This window comes from Dendropsophus ebraccatus, chromosome 5 (genome assembly GCF_027789765.1).
Source record: "Dendropsophus ebraccatus isolate aDenEbr1 chromosome 5, aDenEbr1.pat, whole genome shotgun sequence".
Lineage (NCBI taxonomy): Eukaryota > Metazoa > Chordata > Amphibia > Anura > Hylidae > Dendropsophus > Dendropsophus ebraccatus.
In genome coordinates, this window is record NC_091458.1 from 36,318,616 (window position 1) to 36,337,311 (window position 18,696).

Consider the following 18,696-nt stretch of genomic DNA (forward strand, 5'->3'; position numbering starts at 1 on the left):
ATGCCTTTAAGGGAAAGCCTGCCATTACTTGATTGCTGATTGAACTTTGAGTCACTGAGGTGGTACATGAAGAAATTTAAGTCAGGGATAAAGGAACAAGAAGAAGCTACCAGGCACCCCCTATTAACTTGTGGTTCAGGCAATGTGAAAGTAATGGTTTCCTTCAAGGCTTCTTTCAGACAAGTATATTGGTAAATATTTGAAGTATGGATCCACTATGGAGAAAGTCTATAGCCTGGCACCAGTAATACTGATGATCTGCCTACTAGGGAGACTCTTAAATTTCCTAAATAAAATAAAAATCGCACCCGGGAAATGTACACATTTTACTCGTCTGACATCATTCGCAGGATTTTACTCGCAGAATGGAGCGGCCTGGTAGCAGGACTATGTCCCTCCATAACCAAGTAAATACCATGCTGACATACACATGAGCCACAGAAGTATCGCTGAACTCTTGTAGTAACTGTAATAGTTTTAGTATCTGTTAAAATGGCAAGTCTTGGTCTTTCCATGCTTTGCACTATGTAAGGTGATATTTCCTAATACAAGCATTCTGTTTTCAGGCTCCCAATCCTACTGCCAGCGAGTTTATCCCCAAAGGAGGGTCCACATCCCGGTTGAGTAACATGTCCCAGTCCAACATGTCTGCCTTCTCCCAAGCATTATTCTCCCACCCGTCTATGGCAGGGCCTGCTGCAGCTGGTCTCGCTCCAGGTAATAGGCAGTAGGGACACTTTGTTTTTGCACCTTTTCTTATACACAGCCATTTACTGGGACTCTGTTATATAATGTAGGCTTTTAACTTTACACCGTGTAGAGAATTGTACTTGCATAAAATACTTATTTGTTTTCTACACACAGATGTTATTTCCTAGTTCTAGGTTTGGTTTCCCTTCTGTGTTTTACCTTGTTCTCAGCGTCTGTCCATGACAAGTTTGTGCTTCCACCGGTCAGCCGGCCAGAATAGCTGTGACACCTGCAGCTGCCATCATGCATTAGGACATGTATAAAAACCTTTCTTCTGCATAGGGTGTATCTGTCATTGGCTTTTGTAGGAAAAAGAAAGTGGTTTAAAGAATATCTTCAATGTATTAGGTTAATCTGACCCCTTCCTTTTTTCATCTTTATCGCTTCCATAACTAGACTGCTGCTGACATCTTTGTATCTGCCTTAACCCCTTAACCACGGGCGTATATTTACGCCATGAGGTCGTTAAGGGAGTTCAGAGGGGGACCGCGCGGCGACCCTGCTCTGACCCGCTGTGATCCCGGGTGCTTTATGCAGCCCGGGACCGTGGCTATTAGAGGGCACCGATCACCGTGCCCGCTAATTAGCTTTTTAAATGCAGTTGTCAGAGTTGACAGCTGCAATTAAAAAGCAGCTTTTCCCATTCCCTGGTGTCTAGTGGGGGGGGGGGGGATCACCCCCCGGCGGGGCTCGCTCCTCCGCGATTACCTCGCATCTGAAGCCGTCTGCTCTGCATTCTATTGCTTTCGGCTGCCTATCTCATTGATCTATGCAGTATTACTGTACTGCATAGATCTCTATAAGAGATCAGTGTGGCTAGACTATAAGTCCCCCAGGGGGGTTTCTAGTATGTGTGGGGAAAAAAGTGTTTTATTAATCATACCCCCCCTTCCCCATTTTATAAATAAACAAACATGTTTTGTATCGCCGCATCAGTAATCGCCTAAAGTTTTTTTTTTTTTGTTTTTTTTTGTTTTTTTTCATTCCTGATCTCTCACAGTAAAATGTCAAAGTCCAAAACTGCGCATTTTTGGGGGCATCTAATCCAGAAAAATTGTAATAAAAAGCGATCAAAAGTCACATATGCGCAATCAAGGTATCAGTAGAAAGTACAGATCATGGCACAAAAAATGACACCTCACACAGCCACACAGACCAAAGGATAGAAGCGTTATAAGCCTGGGAATGGAGCGATTTTAAGGAGTATATGTATGTGTGTGTGTGTGTGTGTGTGTGTGTATATATATATGTGTATATATATATATAAAGCTTTAAAAAAAAATATGTAAAATAAGTTATACATGTTACATATTGTAATCGTACCGACTTGAACACTTTAACAAGACAGTTTTTTTTTTTTTTTTTTTTTTTTTTTTTTTTCACCACACAATTTTTTTGGGGGGGTTTTGCAGTGTACTTTTTGCACAATTAATTGTACTTTGCAATGACAGGCTGAATTTTTGCATAAAGTAAGTGCTCATGTGGGTTTCTAGGTGAAAAAATGCAAGTGCTATGGCCGTTTAAGCACAAGGAGGAAAAAGCAAAAATGGAAATTGGTCTGGTCTTTGAGGGGTTAAGACAAGGGATATAGGGAAAGTCATACAGTGATCAACTGCAGAGTGATACAGCTCCCCTGATCATTTACTTTTTCACCTGTGTTTTGGTGATGGAGCCTGTCAGTCTTTCTGTGTGTAAGGTCCCTTGCATGCTGCCGTCTTCAGTTTAATAGACTGACCGCAGAAATGTGCATGGAGACTTAGAGCGGAGAACCCCTTGTAAGAGTATAGGCTGCAGCTGTATCACATATGCTACTTTAGGCTGGGTTCACACACAGTATATTTCAGTCAGTATTGTGATCCTCATATTGCAACCAAAACCAGGAGTGGATTAAAAACACAGAAAGGATCTGTTCACACAATGTTGAAATTGAGTGGATGGCCGCCATTTAATGGCAAATATTTCCTGTTATTTTAAAACAACGGCTGTTGTATTAAAATAATGGCCGTTATTTACTGTTATATGGCGGCTATCCACTCAATTTCAACATTGTGTGAACAGATTCTTTCTGTGTTTTTAATCCACTCCTGGTTTTGGTTGCAATATGAGGACCGCAATACTGACTGAAATATACATAGTGTGAACCCAGCCTTATAGTGTGAGCAAGAAGACAGAAGTTTTGTCACCCTGTCGTTTACTGCACTGAAAAAAAAAAAAGAAAGCTTTACATGTTGCTGGGGGCGGTTGATTAGTCATCAACCTTGATGGGTTTGTCTTGTATTCAAGTCCCCTGATGGATGTCAGAGTAAAGGATTGGGTATGGCAGGTTTCCACTGCCCAATTCTTCTGTTTTTAAAGAGAAAAGCCTCTGTCAGAGCTGTCAGCTTGCCCCTTCTGTCTCCATAGCAAACATATGAACATTTGGCTGTGCTATAAAGTCTTGTCTGCAAGAATAGTGTAGACCTACCAAATGTAAGATAGTGGATCAGACTACATAGGGTTTGTTTAGTCTGTAGCTGAAAAGACTGTAGAGATAGACAGGGGCAAGTGTGAGATTGTGGGTTGGGATTTGTTCTCTGGATCGGACCCCCGACTCATTATTTTGAGTGGTGCTGTTGGTCGGCGCATGACCTGCAGCTCCATTCATTCTCTACAGAGCTGACATAGAGCAGAATATAGCACTTTGCTATCTGCAGCAGCTCCTTAGAAAATGAATGGAGCAGCAGGTGACTCTCTAAACTGCAGCTTTATTCAAAACAAAAGAACTGGGGCCGATTTTAGAGAGAGGACCCCCCCAAATGATCTCATACTTGTTCCCTAGCCTGATTCTATGGTGGTGCTCCTTTAATTTTGTACAACCCCTCTAAGACATAAGAAGCACCCCTTATTTTCTATGTTCTATAGTCTGCCTCTATTACACACATGCCCTTTGTGATGTCTTTAGTGATGAACTGCTGGTTAGTAAATAATTTGCTTCTTTGGAAAATTCCGTCCCATCTTGTAGCGGTATCTTCATATCTCAAAATAACTCTGCCGTAGAACATGTTGTTTTTGTGTCGGCTCTAATCTCCTCACTTCTCCTTTTTGGGCCTCACCATGATGCTAGGAATATGAAAGTGATTTCAGAAGTGAAAGTCTGGCTTTTTCGGTGATCCACACCTAGGCCGGTGTCTGTAGAGGTTTGGTAGAATCTTAGGGGAGTTTTCTTGTCGCTCTGCGTAGGTGTTTCAGCGGTTACATAATACCTATATGTTGTATAGAAGCGGTGCACTATTAAGAAAGTGGTAACAATCTTATGTTTCTTAAATGGAGGAATCCAGGATAAGAGAAAACACCCCTGTCCTCAGGTTGTGTGTGGTATAACAATTCGGCACCATTCACTTCATTGGAACAGAGCTACAAAACCCCACATTCAAACAAAGGGCGAGAGGTGCTGTTTCTGGAAGAGAGCAGCCATATTTTTCGAAGCCTGAGAAACTCTATTAAAAGGGAACCTGTTATGTGTATACCAGGTATTGAGTTGCAGATAGGTGATAAGGAGATAAAACTGATGCCTTTGTCATTGCTGGCCAATCACCGTTACAAAATTGTGTTTTTTCTTGGAAGCTGAAGTGATGCAGATCCACAGCTTAAATTTGTGGTATTTGGACTTCCAAGGAAAAAATACAATTTCATAACTGCAAATGGCCATCGGCAAAGACAAAGGCATCATGTGTTGATCTCCCCATTACCTATCCGGCTGTGTCTGCAGCTCTGTATACCTGGTACGGACTTCCTTTTAAGTACAAAATTCATTGCTTCCATATTCTGTAAATGTAGTTGTGGGTTTTACAGATTATTGTGCAGTACCAGTTTATAGCCTGTAGAGGTCAGCAGAGCTCTTTCACTATTTATTACAGCCGCCACTTTCACATATGTTTATAGTTATTAGAAAAATCAATATTTGTAAAATTATTTGAATACAAGTTGTATCTGGTAGCCTCATTGTACTAGCATAAAAATAAGTGTAATATAAGGAGACACTTTCTTAGTATTAGTTATCAGTGGCGTGCTGCCGCATCTGTGCTGGAGTCCCCTGGGGCTTTTATCACGCTGCCATCTGTCGTGTACTTCATAGTTTCTGTATGCCCTAATAGTGCACTTTCTGTTCTGTCTATAGTGACTGAGTAGTAAACATTTCATAGAAAGTTTCCATTGTATTAGATGAGGCCAGTGGTTATGATTTGGATTGGTTCATCTTGGTAGTTTTGAGCTTTATTATTAGACATATGGGTTAGTGGTTTTCCTTACAGTGCAGCCTGTGTGAAGTTACATAACTCTTTATTTTTTTGTGGCTTCTCATTTATCTCTAAGGTCTTTGGTTATAGCTTGTGTTTTCAAGAAGAACAAAGTCACTAAAACTGCTATTTACATGCTAAAAGTATATCCGAGCATTCGTATTTAGGCAGCTTCTGTGTACCTGCTCATTTCCAAAAAGGTTTTACAGACCTGGTTGTTATTGTAATAGAGCTCTGTGGTTGTTGTATGGTGATGTCCAGCATAAGCTACAATGGCAGCCTAGTAAAGGACAGTAGGTGATTGCATCAATAGAGCAGAATGCTTAAAGGGGTTATCCCTTATTCATAGAATAAAGGGTATAGCTAATTTTTGGGTGTCTGACCCCCCCACTGATCATGTAAACAGAGGTCAGCTTCATTAAATAGTGGCAGCACACAAGCTCAGCCGCCGCTCCCTTCATTCTCTATGGGGATTCTCAACATTGGCAAGTGCAGTTTTCGAAAGCCCTATGAGGAATGAAAAATGAGTGGTGGCCAAGGATGCATACTGCCGCTGTAGTCACCAAAAGGACAATTGACCGGTTGTCATGACTGTCAGGTGTCAGTTTCCCACTGATCAGCAAGGAGATTACATAGGGAAGCTTTGACACTGGTGTGAACAGAGCCTGGTGTGTGTGTATATCTAGAGATGCATACATACTCTGTGTAGTTGATTATTTGTATGTACTGTTGCATTGTCCTATAATTTCTTCCTTTTGACACACAATTATTATTTTTTTTTTCCTTCCCCCTTTTAAAGGGATGTCTCTGTCAGCTGGGTCTTCCCCGCTGCATTCTCCTAAAATTACACCGCACACATCACCGTCTCCGAGACGACGGAGCCACACGCCCAACCCAGCCACTTACATGGTGCCCACCAGTGCCTCAACACCAGTGACAAACTCCGTTTCCCAGCCCCCATCTGCAGGACAGGTTATCCAGAAAGAAACTGTTGGCGGAACAACATATTTCTACACAGATACCACTCCTGCCCCGCTCACCGGAATGGTAAAGTGGCTCTAAGGAATCTAATGTGGAGTAGTTATTAAGCTGTATCAAAGAGAATCAGTAAGTTCATACTTAATAGTTTTTTTTTTTTTCTTTTTCTTCCTTAAAAGGTCTTTCCAAATTATCACCTTTACCCACCGACTGCTCCTCATGTTGCTTACATGCAGCCCAAAGCAAATGCACCTTCCTTTTTCATGGCGGATGAACTCAGACAGGTACCAACCCCTTCAGGGGTGAACGTCACAGCAGATGCACCTATAACGTTTCTTGCAGTCACCTCAGCAATTTCACAGGACTAGTTGTTCTCTGCTCTTAATCCATTGTGACATTAGGCTGTGTTAACCTAAATAGTATAGTCCCCAGCACTGAAAGCCTGGCGGACTTCATTATAAGTCCATTAGATCTGTCAGGATTTGTTGGGATCCACTTGAAAAAAAGAATCCACTTTAAAAGGATAAAATGGTGATGTCACGACCCGACTCCCAGAGCTGTGCGGGCTGTGGCTGCTGGAGAGGATGATGGCAGAGGGATGCTCAGTGTCCCTCCAGTGCCCTGTGTCCCCCTGCCATCATCCTCTCCAGCAGCCACAGCCCGCACAGCTCTGGGAGTCGGGTTGTGACATCAGCATGTTATCCAGGAAGTGACATCACCATGTTATCCAGGAAGTGAAGTCTTGATGCAGTAGTAAGTGCAGGGAAAAAGCACTTTAGAAGCATTTCCCATAACTGTATATTGGTGATTTGTATGGGGGGCAATACACAACTTAAACAAAAATTTTCACCGGACTTCTTTTAAAGGACACCTGTCACCCCCCGTGCTGGGGTGACAGGCTCCCGACCCCTGTTAGATCCCCCTATACTTACGTGATCCCGCCGGGTCCCGCTTTCTGAGCCGGTCGGGTCACGGAGATTTCACGGGTCACAGAGTCAGATGCTCATAGAGAATGAATGGAGAGTCCGATGCTCCGTCATTCTCTATGGGCATTGAACTCATCTCTTAGCGCACGCGCCGGGCTTCGGGCACTGAAATCTCCGTGACCCGACACTCAGGAAGCGGGACCCGGTGGGATCACGTAAGTATAGGGGATCTAACAGGGGGTCGGGAGCCTGTCACCCCGGCACGGGGGGTGACAGGTCCTCTTTAAGATGCAGCCTGTACGTGTATAAAGCTTACACTGCTCAGCCTTCTGTTTAACCTGCTTATAGGCCATTTAGGGGTGGGAGTTCTCTAGTGTAAAGAACACGATTGCACACAATTGTTTTGCTCATTAAGAACTTTTTTTGACATGATGTCCCATATGTCTACAGCCTTTTTTTGTAAATCCTAGGAACTTATCAACCGACATCTAATCACTATGGCACAGATGGACCCCGCAGATATGCCTTGTAAGTAAGCCTGTCTGTTCATGTTAATCCAAGATCATAATGTAATGGGTATTCCACACTGATCATGGGAGCAGAAGTCACCTGTCCCCCGAGAGATTGGAGCGATGCTTAAGCATATGCACTGCCGCTTCATTTACCTGCTATTAAACTGGTTAAAATGGCCAAGAGCTGTGCTTGGCTATCACTTGTCACATAGTGAGTGAATAGACAGGCAGTGCGTATGTTTGGCCACCACTCAGGTGGGAAAGGGTCTCTGCTTTTGAATGGGGGTCAGATACTCTAATAATCTTGTGGTAACACTTTTCAAACTCTTGAATGGTAAATTTACCAGAGATCCTCATGCTTCTAATCTCTATACAGAACTGAACTACAGCATAATCACTCATTACCTTTTTGGGTGTTTGGTTTTTTGTTTTGATGCAGCTATCCAACCTAATGCTGTGCCTTGGCAACAGTACTGTCTGTGCCTATATCATGTACTGCTGCCCTACAGTATCTTATCGCATTACCCTGGAACCTTTGGAGTCACATTGAGCGGGGATCAGCGCTTGTTTACAGAGCTAATTTAGCTGGCGAGATTGTGTGGCAAGGGATGCACCAACATCCTTGGTATATAGAGAACAATTGGCTTACCTCTCCACGCAGGGCAGGAGCTGTGTGATGGAATCGCTGACCACCTGGCATAATGTGACATTATGATGAAGGGAGCCCTTTAGGGAGATTTAAACCCTTTTGGCACTGCTGGCATCATAATTCTACATGATATCGGGAGGTCTGTGATTCCACCGGGCAGCTTTAGTGATGCATGCAACGTGTGCATATGGCCTTACTCTTCAGGGGAGGTGGAGATATACAGAGAACAGACTAGAACTTCAGTATCGGGCAGCTTTGTGCTGGCTTTTCATAGACGGGAGATAATAGGACTGGTGACTAATATGCCAGACTCGTGCTATTCAATGGAATTATTTGGTCTTGTTTACTGCTATATTATAATACCCTTTTACGCCCCTGGTAAGTCATGTGCTTGGCCGCTAGCAGCTTCTGTACTTGTCCTCTGGATGTGTTAGAACTCTTAAGGGGAGATTTATCAAATTGGTGTAAAGTAGAGTTGTCTTCGTTGCCCCTAGCAACCAATCAGATTCCACCTTTTATTTTTTAAAGAATCTGAGAAATGAAAAGTGGAATTTGATTGGTTGCTAGGGGCAACGAAGACAACTCTACTTTACACCAGTTTGATAAATCTCCCCCTTAGACGTTTAAGATTTGCTGACTGGCAACATGTGTTACACTTTTTCACTATGTCCTCCTTAGCTGTACCTGCGGAGGTTGATAGCTACCACAGCCTTTTCCCCCTGGAACCGCTTCCTCCTCCCAACAGGATACACAAGTCCAGTAACTTTGGATATATCACATCATGCTACAAAGCCGTAAATAACAAGGACGATCTGACGTACTGTCTGAGGAGAGTTCATGGTGAGCTAATGGGTTGATGGTCTTGTATTGTGCTGCCACTTCATATTCCGGGGTGGGCTTATAACTACACTATGACATTTTATATTGATGCAGCTATGGGTATGGGGGCACAGCAGGTGTTCTGTTATAATAAGCTAAGAGGGGAACTCTCCAGATATTGGAAAATCTTAGTGTTCAGTAGTAAATAACTTTCCATCTAGGAAATGTTTGACTGAAATTTAATTTAGTAATATTTTTTTTTTTTTTTTTTCTCCTTGCAGGATTTCGTCTGGTGAACACAAAGTGCATGTCTTTGGTTGACACGTGGAAAAAACTCCAGCACTCGAATATTGTTACCTTACGAGAAATGTTTACAACCAAAGCATTTGGAGAGCATTGTAAGTTGTGTTGTAGCAGGGAATAATTAAAGGAAAAGTCTGGCAACAATTATTAAAGCTTTGTATTGACACCCCACCCCCACCCCAAAGTTATACAAATCGCCAATATACTCTTATTACAGGAAATGCACTTAGTGTTTTTTCCCTGCTCTTATTACTGCATCAAGGCTTCACTTCCTGGGTTACATGGTGATGTCACGACCCGACTCCCAGAGCTGTGCGGGCTGTGGCTGCTGGAGAGGATGATGGCAGAGGGATGCTCTGTGTCCCTCCAATGCCCTGTGTCCCTCAGTGTCCCCCTGCCATCATCCTCTCCAGCAACCAAAGCCAGCACAGCTCTGGGAGTCGGGTCGTGACATCACCATGTTATCCAGGAAGTGAAGCTTTGATGCAGTAGTAAGTGCAGGGAAAAAAGCACTTTATAAGCATTTCCCATAATAAGTGTATATTGGTGATTTGTATAACTTTTGGGGGGCAATACAAAACTTTAATTTTGCCGGACTTCTCCTTTTAAGCATTATCATCGTGGAACAGCTCCATACTTTAGTGGCCTTACCTGGTATTACAGCTTAGTGAAAATTTCTCTGCATTCTCACTGCTACGCCTTCAGTCAGCAGGATCAACATACGTTTATAGAATATGCTATAAATGTCTGACGGCTGTGAGGCCCAACTGTATGGGAGCTGCTCAGTACACTTTTTATAAATATCTATTTATTTGACTAAAGCAGACTTTTAAATACATTTTTAGTACTCTGCATGTACATGGCCTTGGCATTCTAATATCAAACCTGTTGATTGCCTTCTCTTTAAGCCTTGGTTTTTGCCTATGACTTCCACGCTGGAGCAGAGACCATGATGAGCCGGCATTTTAATGATCCCAGCGCAGATGGTTACTTTACTAAAAGAAAATGGGGTAAGAAAGATTTGGCACAGACCGTCTCGATCACTTATCTTCCTTGTCCCCTAACTGTACTTCACTTATATTAGATGCACATATTGGTGTCAGGTGACCTATTGATCTAGGAGGAAATCGCCAAGCACGAGGGAGCACATATTATATTTTTCAGACTATAAGACGCACCCTGGTGTAGACAACGGAGAACCACAAATTTTATAATTAAAATTCTGGTTGGCTTAAGGCGGTGGAGGGGGCAACTTTGGTGATCTAGGGTGGAAGAGGTTAAGTCACATCCTGTTTAGTGTTGTCAGTTACTCTTAGGTAAGTTAGGGTGGTTTCGCACAAGCGTAATATGAGGGCATTTCTGTATCTGTTACGGCCTAATGTCTATCTGGTGTGTTATCTCAAACAGTCAGCATAATAAATCCCTATAATGGATACTAATTAAAGGGGTTATCCAGCGCTACATAAACATGGCCTTTTTTCCCCCTGTCTTGTCCCCAGTTCAGGTGTGGTTTGCAGTTAAGCTCCATTTACTTCAATGGAACTGAGTTTGAAACCCCACCCAATCTGGTGACGAGAGGGGAGAAAAGTGTCCATGTTTTTGTAGGGATAACCCCTTCAGTTTGGATAACCCCAATCAGTTTTTGTCATTGATCTGTATTTAGGTAGAAACTCTCACTCGCAATTATGTGCCGTATTACGCTTTTGATAAGCCAGCCTGAATGTTTCTCCTGTTTCTGGTTCACCTATATATGAAATATGATAGCGAGAACTGTATATTTATTTTTTTTTTTTGTAACTTTACTTTTTGCCTTTTTAGCCACTGCTCTCCAACCTGTCCAGCTGTTGCAAAACTACAACTCCCAGCATGCCCTGGGATCCGCAGGTTGGGGAACATTGCTTTACTGTATATACCAACACATATGCTCTGTATATACCAACGCATACACAGCTCTGCACACAACTACCTTTTTTAGATGTACCTCTTGTAGTCCTAGTCTTTGCGTGACTCCTCCTAGGCATGTGACTGGTCACATGCTCATGACATGAATGGTACTTTCTCCTCTGTGCTGGGTAAGCTCCATGCGAGGCCTCATGCACATCACATCCAGCTTCCTCTTCTGCCCGGCACTGATTGCTTAAATCTATACCCAGTAGGAGGAAAGTACTGTGCAACAGTGAATGGCTGCTTAATTCTGACAGTGCTGAATGAGATCACTAAGAAGGAAGCAGCCAGACCACTTTGACTGTGGTCTATAGGATGCAGGCACGTTTTTAGTAAGAATTCTTCTTTTTTTTTTTTTTTCCTGAAAGTGTAACTAGTAGTCAGAAAACCCCAGTGTGTTGCTCTTTGGTTGACTTTGGTCACCGCCATGCCGACCATCACTGTAATATGCAATGACTCATGGTTGAGATGATCTAGCTGCCTGCTTAAAATGAAATGGTTGTAATATATAATTATTGAGTCTGTGTATACCTCACCTACAGTCTGAGCCTTTGTAAGACCCAGCATAAAATATTTGTATACAGAGAAAAGCCATTGTTTTAGTAGTCTCTAATACATTATATGAGACCTTTTTGTTAGTGTGCTTAAACCTTGTCTACTTGTCACAGGCCAGCATGATGGTCCTTTGCCACGCCAGCACGCAGGGTTGTTACCAGAGTCCCTCATCTGGGCTTACATTGTGCAGCTAAGCTCAGCGCTGCGAACCATCCACACAGCTGGCCTCGCCTGTCGTGTCATGGATCCTACCAAGATTTTGATCACAGGGAAGACCAGGTATCTCTGTTTTCATCACTTCAGTTTTGAATTGCTGACACCCCCCCAATATGTAAAACTATACATAAAATGTCTTTATTTTTAGGCTTCATGTCAATTGTGTTGGAATTTTTGATGTTTTAACATACGATGGCAGCCAGAGTAATCCCGTTGCCCTAATGCCCCAATACCAGGTAAGTCTGGTCTACACAATGTCTGACCAACAAGCTATAGATAAATAGATAGATAATCTATCCTTGTGGGGTTCCAGTTGAAGGCCCATTTTTGCAGTGAAATATTAGACCTTTTTTTTTTTTTGGGTCTATTTTATGCATGTCCAATGTCACAAACTTGTCCAATGTCCTGTACATATTCATATTGCACTTGTACAGCCTCAAATACTATTCTGCCATCTAATGGTTGTCTTCCACCTAATGAAGTAGGGTTATAGGGTGAACCTAATGAACTCCGTGTGTGTGTGTCCCCCTCCCCTTTGCTATAACTGTGTATAGGACTTTCCTATAAGGAACATATCGGGGCATATCCATTTGAGTAGAAATCATAAACCCTATTGAAAGCTCTGCCCTCCCTTTCCCAGCAGTCATTGTCCCATAGGCAATATGCAAACAGAAAAGAAAAACCTTTATTTTCCAAAGTGATGAAGGAAGGAGCATCTCCCATTCTGATAAATTATTGATGTTGATGAGTGCCATGTAAGGCAGGGTTCACACTACATTAAACACCAGCGGTTCTGTGACCTGGGAGGGTCACAGAATGACCAGTGTTGGTGAAGATCATCCTTACTGGCCGGATAAACTTTATTTACGTTTAACTGGGATGTGTGCACCTGCATCCCGATTCACTATTGCAAACAATGGAGAGTGAAGCCGGAGCCGCACTCTCCATTGTGTAAACTGACAGTTCTGTGCGGCCGCTATTCAATGAATAGCGGACGCACAAAACGGACATGTCAGTTTTTCGGGCGACCAGTTTGAGTTCCAGACGAATTTTTTTGTATAAATCATGGCCGTAGTTGCAAAAGGGCAACAAAGGTCGTTATTAATAAAAGATAAGTTGTGTGAACATGGCCTAATACTACATCTATGCACAACAGATCTGCAGACTGCTTTTTCTCACTCATTTCTTGTTTTCAGCAAGCAGACCTGATCTCATTAGGAAAAGTCGTGCTGGCGTTGTCTTGCAATTCTTTGGCTGGAATCCAACGGGAAAATCTGCAAAAAGCAATGGAACTTGTGAACATCAACTACTCCTCTGACCTGAAGAATCTCATCTTGTAAGGCTGACATCTTATAACATGATATGGTGTTCTTTTATACATGGTTAGCAGGAAGCTTTAAAACATTAACTTCTCCACAACTTGGCAAAAATGTCAACTTGCAGCATTTCAAGTCAATGGAAGATTGCTGGCAGTATCTGTCTGCCCTATGTCTTCCTGCTGTATATCGTGTGTACATAGCACTATATAGAAACACCATCTGGATGTTCTATAATGCACTATAGAGGAGATTTAAGATCTAATCTGTGCCTCATGAAATATTTCATAAGTCTAAATGTCGCCTAGATGGAAACTTTAAAAAAAAAAGAGGGAAGTAAAACTACAGAACTACTCATGTAAGTTCCCTATTTCAGATTGCATAGACACCCTCCTGCTTCAATGAGTGGACTCTGGAGCAGTATGTTCTAGATAAGAGATGTTTCTTCTTTTTTTGTGTATCTTATCTGAAGCCCCCCCATCTTTTATGTAAGACATAACACTCATTGACCAGTTGGTAAAGCCAGTAGTTGATTTAAATATCAGTTTTAAGGATTTATATTTTTTTTTTCATTACATACAGGTTCTGTACTGGTGTCACCTGTAATACATAAGATAAGCAATATCCCGCAATGTGATATTGCATACATAGTGCATACTGTACTAGATCAAGCATGGTGTAGGTAATTTTAGTCCATGTTTGCTGCAGCCCTCCAACACTGCTAGTATTCTACATCTGCATGTTATGTATGCAGCAAACAACAAGGATTGGTATGTGGCTGGCCTTCTCTTGTAGAGTTGTGTGGGGAAATGTATGGTGGTTGTGTTTCCAGAAAGGAAAGTATGAAGGGACATGCGCTATTGATTATTAGCCTACTTCAGCCTATAGCTATCGGCCACACATCTCCCTGTCTAAACAGTGCATTTGCAGGCAATAGCAATACATTTAAATGGCTGCGTGACTGACACAGTAATGGTTTGTGTGGCCTGGCCACTCCATTCATTGTGCCGATCTCCCTGGTCATCACTGATTTGCGGCCGTGGACACACAAAGATTAATGAATGTAAAAGGATTCTAAGGGTGGTATTACATGGGCCGAGCAGGGCCCGATAATACCTGTAAACGAGCGCCGATCTGCTAGATCGCTGCTCGTTTACTGGCTTTATTACACGGTCCGATAATTGTTTGACAAGAGCTGCAAGGACATCGTTACCGATGTCCTTGCAGCCCTTGCTAAACTGGCATACATTACCCATCCACGTTCCAGGGCTGCTCCTGCCGTCCGCTTCTCCCGGGGTCCCGTGCGCGCTCTAGCTTCTCAGCGGCCTGTCAGCTGGTAGGCCGCTCAGCCAATCACAGGCCGGGACCGCCGCGGCCTGTGATTGGCTGAGCGGCCTATCAGCTGACAAGCCGCTGTGAAGCTAGAGCGCGCGCGGGACCCCGGGAGAAGCGGACGGCAGGAGAAGCCCTGGAACGTGGATGGGTAATGTATATCGTTAGTCGCCGGCCACGCACCGCTATTGCACGTAGCTGTGCGCGGTCGGTGCCCGACAAAAATAGGGTCTAACCTATATCAACGATCAGCCAATGATCGTTGTCGTCGGCTGATCGTTGCATTTATTACGTGGAGCGATAATCGGCCGAATCGGGCCAATTCGGCCGATTATCGTTCCGTGTAATAGTACCCTAAGGCTGCATTCACACGTTCAGTGATTTTCCCGGTCCGTGATTGTGCTCCGGTAGCTACCTCCGTGATCTGTGCAAAACAGTCAGTTTTTTTTTTTTCATCCGTGCATCATGGATCTGTTTTACAGCATTTTAAATTACATTGATTACATCACATCCGTATTTTTTACGGATGAACACGGATCTCATTGATTTCTATGGGGAATTTGTTCCGTGCTTCCGTAATGACGTCCTATTTTTAAACTGAACGGATCACTGATTTGTGAAATCACGCAATGTCAGAATAGCCCAATAGAAAGCAATGGGCTGTAAAATTGTCTGTGCGCACGGATCCGTGAGTACGGACAACTTCCCAGAACGTGTGAACGCAGCCTGACTGTGTTCTATGCACATTTAGTGCATCTCTTAGCTTTTTTTTTTTGTCCCAGTGCAATTTTCAGATGAATTGCTATTTGTAACAAATTACTCGTACCCGCTCAGAATACGCTTGTAGTGCTGATCAGGTTTCTAGATTTCATTGCTTGTTCTGATCCTCTTTGCATCCTCGCACACAACAGATTTATTTACTTTGCGTTGAAACCTGCCCCCCCACTTTTTTTTTCCCCCCTGCCTCAAACTTCGATATATAAACCTTTCCTTTAAACTGTTTGTCTTGTACCTTTTTGTTTTTCTCACCTTTTTCTATAAAACAGCCTCCTTGCCATGCAAAGTGGCAGCAACAATGCAGCGCCACCTATTAAGAGTAAACCATTTGGGGTTGACTAGAAGCTGAAAATCGTAGCAAAAATAAAGTTGTCCAGGTCTCTCTAAACTACTTTTGTATATAAATTGAGACAACTTGCTGTATGTTGGTGTATAAGCTTACCTGGAATTGTAAGTGCATTACCTGTCTGTGTATGCCTACAGATATCTGCTGACAGACCAAAACCGGCTGCGCAGTGTCAATGACATCATGCCAATGATTGGTGCTAGATTTTATACTCAGCTAGATGCAGCTCAGATGCGGAATGACGTCATCGAGGAGGACCTCGCTAAGGTAAGCCATGGATTCCAATGGTACCGCTATGCAGTGTTTTACCCCATTGCTAGCACATTTGTCTCATGATATAATGTTTAAATATTTCACATCCTCTCATACAGTGCAGGATTTCACATTTGCTGGATTTAGAAAGGTATTAACTCGGAATGTCATTACTTCTCTGCAGGAGGTACAGAATGGACGCTTGTTCAGACTCCTGGCCAAACTGGGAACAATAAATGAGAGACCAGAGTAAGTGGTGTGATGGGATTACTTGTTATTCTTTTAATGAACCTTTTTGACATGCCGAGACTCCAAAGGGAATTATTCCTCTTAATTTCATATGACCTCATGGTTCAGGACAAACGCTGTAATAGCCTGTCCTTTCTGTACCATAAGTGATCATGTGGAACGCAGTATGTGCCTCCTCACGATGACACACTTATCCCCTATCCTCTGTCTCGTGACTTGCTAAATTGGTACATCTCTTATATTTTATTTGTGCTTTCCTTTCTTAAAGGGATTATCCAGGATAACGCTCTCTAAAATAAATATATATTATGTACTATTAAAATTTCTATAATTTTCTTTTTAATGGCACTAGTCCTGTCCACAAGTGGTGTGTGGGGTATTACAGTTCAGCTCCATTCACTTCAATGGAGCAGAGCTGGAAAACCACACCCTAACTGAGGACAAGAGTGGTGCTGTTTTCTGAAAGAAAGCTGCAATGTTTTCTTTGCCTGGACAACCCCTTTAAATAGAAATGGTATCATTCTGGTAAGATGCATGTCAATTTTTAACACCATTATTTTTTTTTAAAGATTTCAGAAAGACCCAGCTTGGTCAGAAACAGGGGATAGATATTTGCTGAAACTTTTTCGGGATCATCTTTTCCACCAGGTGACAGAAGCAGGCACTCCGTGGATTGACCTCAGTCATATTGTATCTTGTCTTAATAAGGTAATGTATGGACGGTCCTTTGTGGCTCTGCAGTCTGGGGAGTTTCTCAATTCGGATCTGTCTCTTTAATATGCTACCCTGTTTTAGAGCAGCATATTATGGAGACAGGGCCACTGTACTATAAGTGAAGACAGTCGCTGTGCTGTTGGCTCTCACTAAGAATACAAGGCACTCTGTTGTGCTCTCCATCGATTTGTCGACTGTTGACCACCCCTTCTGGTGCCTTTTTTTTTCCAATCCTCGTTTTGTTTCCTTATTATTACTTGTCTCTCTGCAGTTAGATGCTGGCGTGCCTGAGAAGATCAGTCTCATATCCAGGGATGAGAAGAGCGTACTTGTGGTAACTTACAGTGATCTAAAACGCTGCTTTGAGAACACGTTTCAAGAACTGGTCGCGGCGGCGAACGGTCAGTTGTAGTATTTGCTGAAAGCATGCAGGACATTGCTGAGGAACTAAACCGATTGCAAATTGCACTACAGCTGAGTTGTCATTGTCATCTCATTTCACTATTGGGAATCAAAACAGGAGATGAGCGAAGCTGCTTGCACTTCAGTCAGGTACACTGTTACTTGAAGGGAAAACAAAATGTCGTGTCAGTAAATCGAGAGCTCTGAGGCTTTATCTGTGAAGATTTTTTTTTCTCCAATTTTTTTTTTTTCCTCCTCTTGTATGCACTACTTTTAATTTGACTTTCTGACATTTAAGGGAATTTTTTTTCTTTTTCCTCTCCAAGAACTCTTTTCTGTATTCAGGGCCACAGTGTCATCCTCCCCAAAACTGATAATCGTGACTAAGCTTGTGTCCTGGGTAGTTAATAAGTTCTATAAAAACTGCAGATTTTTATATATATATATATATATATATATATATATATATATATATATATATATATATATATATATATATATATATATATTAGTTATATTATATTCCTCCCCAGTTTTAACTCTTCATAGAATTTTTTGTTGTATGCAAGCTCTTTGTCATACTGGTTTGTGAAGATGGATAAAGGAACATTTCAGAAGAAGCATCCACGTACCCATCAAGGAGGTGTTTGTCTCTGTCGGTGCACGATTACAACACTTTTAAGGAGCTCCAGTTTATTTTTGTAACCTGTTAAAAAAAAGAAAAAAAACTAAAAAAAAAACACAACCAGCCGTCGCCTGATGTATAGACAATTTTCTGCTTATGCAAAATGTTTCTCCCCCCCTTTGGTAATTGCCACAATTTTCAGGAATACTTACCAAACCTTTTGATTGTTGTCATGTCAAAAAAACACCATCTTCACTAGGGTATGTTACACTGGATATGGAGACACTGTTAATACTAACTGAATAACTGGGGCCAGGATCCTCTATGGCGCTTATTGAGAAACTTTAGCTGAAAGTATTGTTTTATATGACTCCATACCCCCCCCCCCCCTTTTTTTTTTTTTTTTTTTTTTTTTTTTTTTTTTTCTCCTAGCATAAAATCTGTGGCACCAATTACTACAGTGAAACAGTAGTGTAAAAAAAAAAAACAAAAAAAGTAACCTATGTTAAAGACTGCCAAATATATAGAGTAATGGACTGTACCACCTTTTTGGCACTTACTATGGATATATTTTAATGACCTGATATGCTATGCCCTTAAAATGGAGTACGAGAAGTTCCAGAATGTTCTGAGAGACTCTTGTGAAGCTTCAGTATACATGTTGACTTCAGTTTTAATGATTCTCACTATGTATATTATTTGGATAAGTCATTGCCACTTCTCAGCTGTCCATTTTTAAGCTTTAAAACTCTTACAG

The 18,696-nt window shown here is 42.2% G+C and overlaps 1 protein-coding gene across 3 annotated transcripts in view; it reads left to right on the top strand.

Annotated features, from left to right (window-relative positions):
- PAN3 (poly(A) specific ribonuclease subunit PAN3) overlaps positions 1 to 18,323 on the top strand; it is a 30,188-nt gene extending 11,865 nt beyond the window's left edge. The window contains exons 5-19 of one of the 3 annotated variants that reach the window (XM_069969868.1): positions 567 to 717; positions 5,824 to 6,071; positions 6,182 to 6,286; positions 7,399 to 7,456; positions 8,768 to 8,929; positions 9,190 to 9,306; positions 10,120 to 10,221; positions 11,030 to 11,095; positions 11,824 to 11,989; positions 12,075 to 12,162; positions 13,123 to 13,262; positions 15,835 to 15,964; positions 16,134 to 16,198; positions 16,768 to 16,906; positions 17,184 to 18,323. In XM_069969868.1, coding sequence (XP_069825969.1) covers positions 567 to 717; positions 5,824 to 6,071; positions 6,182 to 6,286; positions 7,399 to 7,456; positions 8,768 to 8,929; positions 9,190 to 9,306; positions 10,120 to 10,221; positions 11,030 to 11,095; positions 11,824 to 11,989; positions 12,075 to 12,162; positions 13,123 to 13,262; positions 15,835 to 15,964; positions 16,134 to 16,198; positions 16,768 to 16,906; positions 17,184 to 17,324 — 1,878 coding nt within the window. In that variant the 3' untranslated portion in view covers positions 17,325 to 18,323. Of the gene's footprint in view, positions 1 to 566; positions 718 to 5,823; positions 6,072 to 6,181; positions 6,287 to 7,398; positions 7,457 to 8,767; positions 8,930 to 9,189; positions 9,307 to 10,119; positions 10,222 to 11,029; positions 11,096 to 11,823; positions 11,990 to 12,074; positions 12,163 to 13,122; positions 13,263 to 15,620; positions 15,729 to 15,834; positions 15,965 to 16,133; positions 16,199 to 16,767; positions 16,907 to 17,183 lie in introns of those variants that run through there. The other 2 variants (XM_069969869.1, XM_069969870.1) reach the window with 2 other exon arrangements.
- The last annotated feature ends 373 nt before the right edge of the window (positions 18,324 to 18,696 follow it).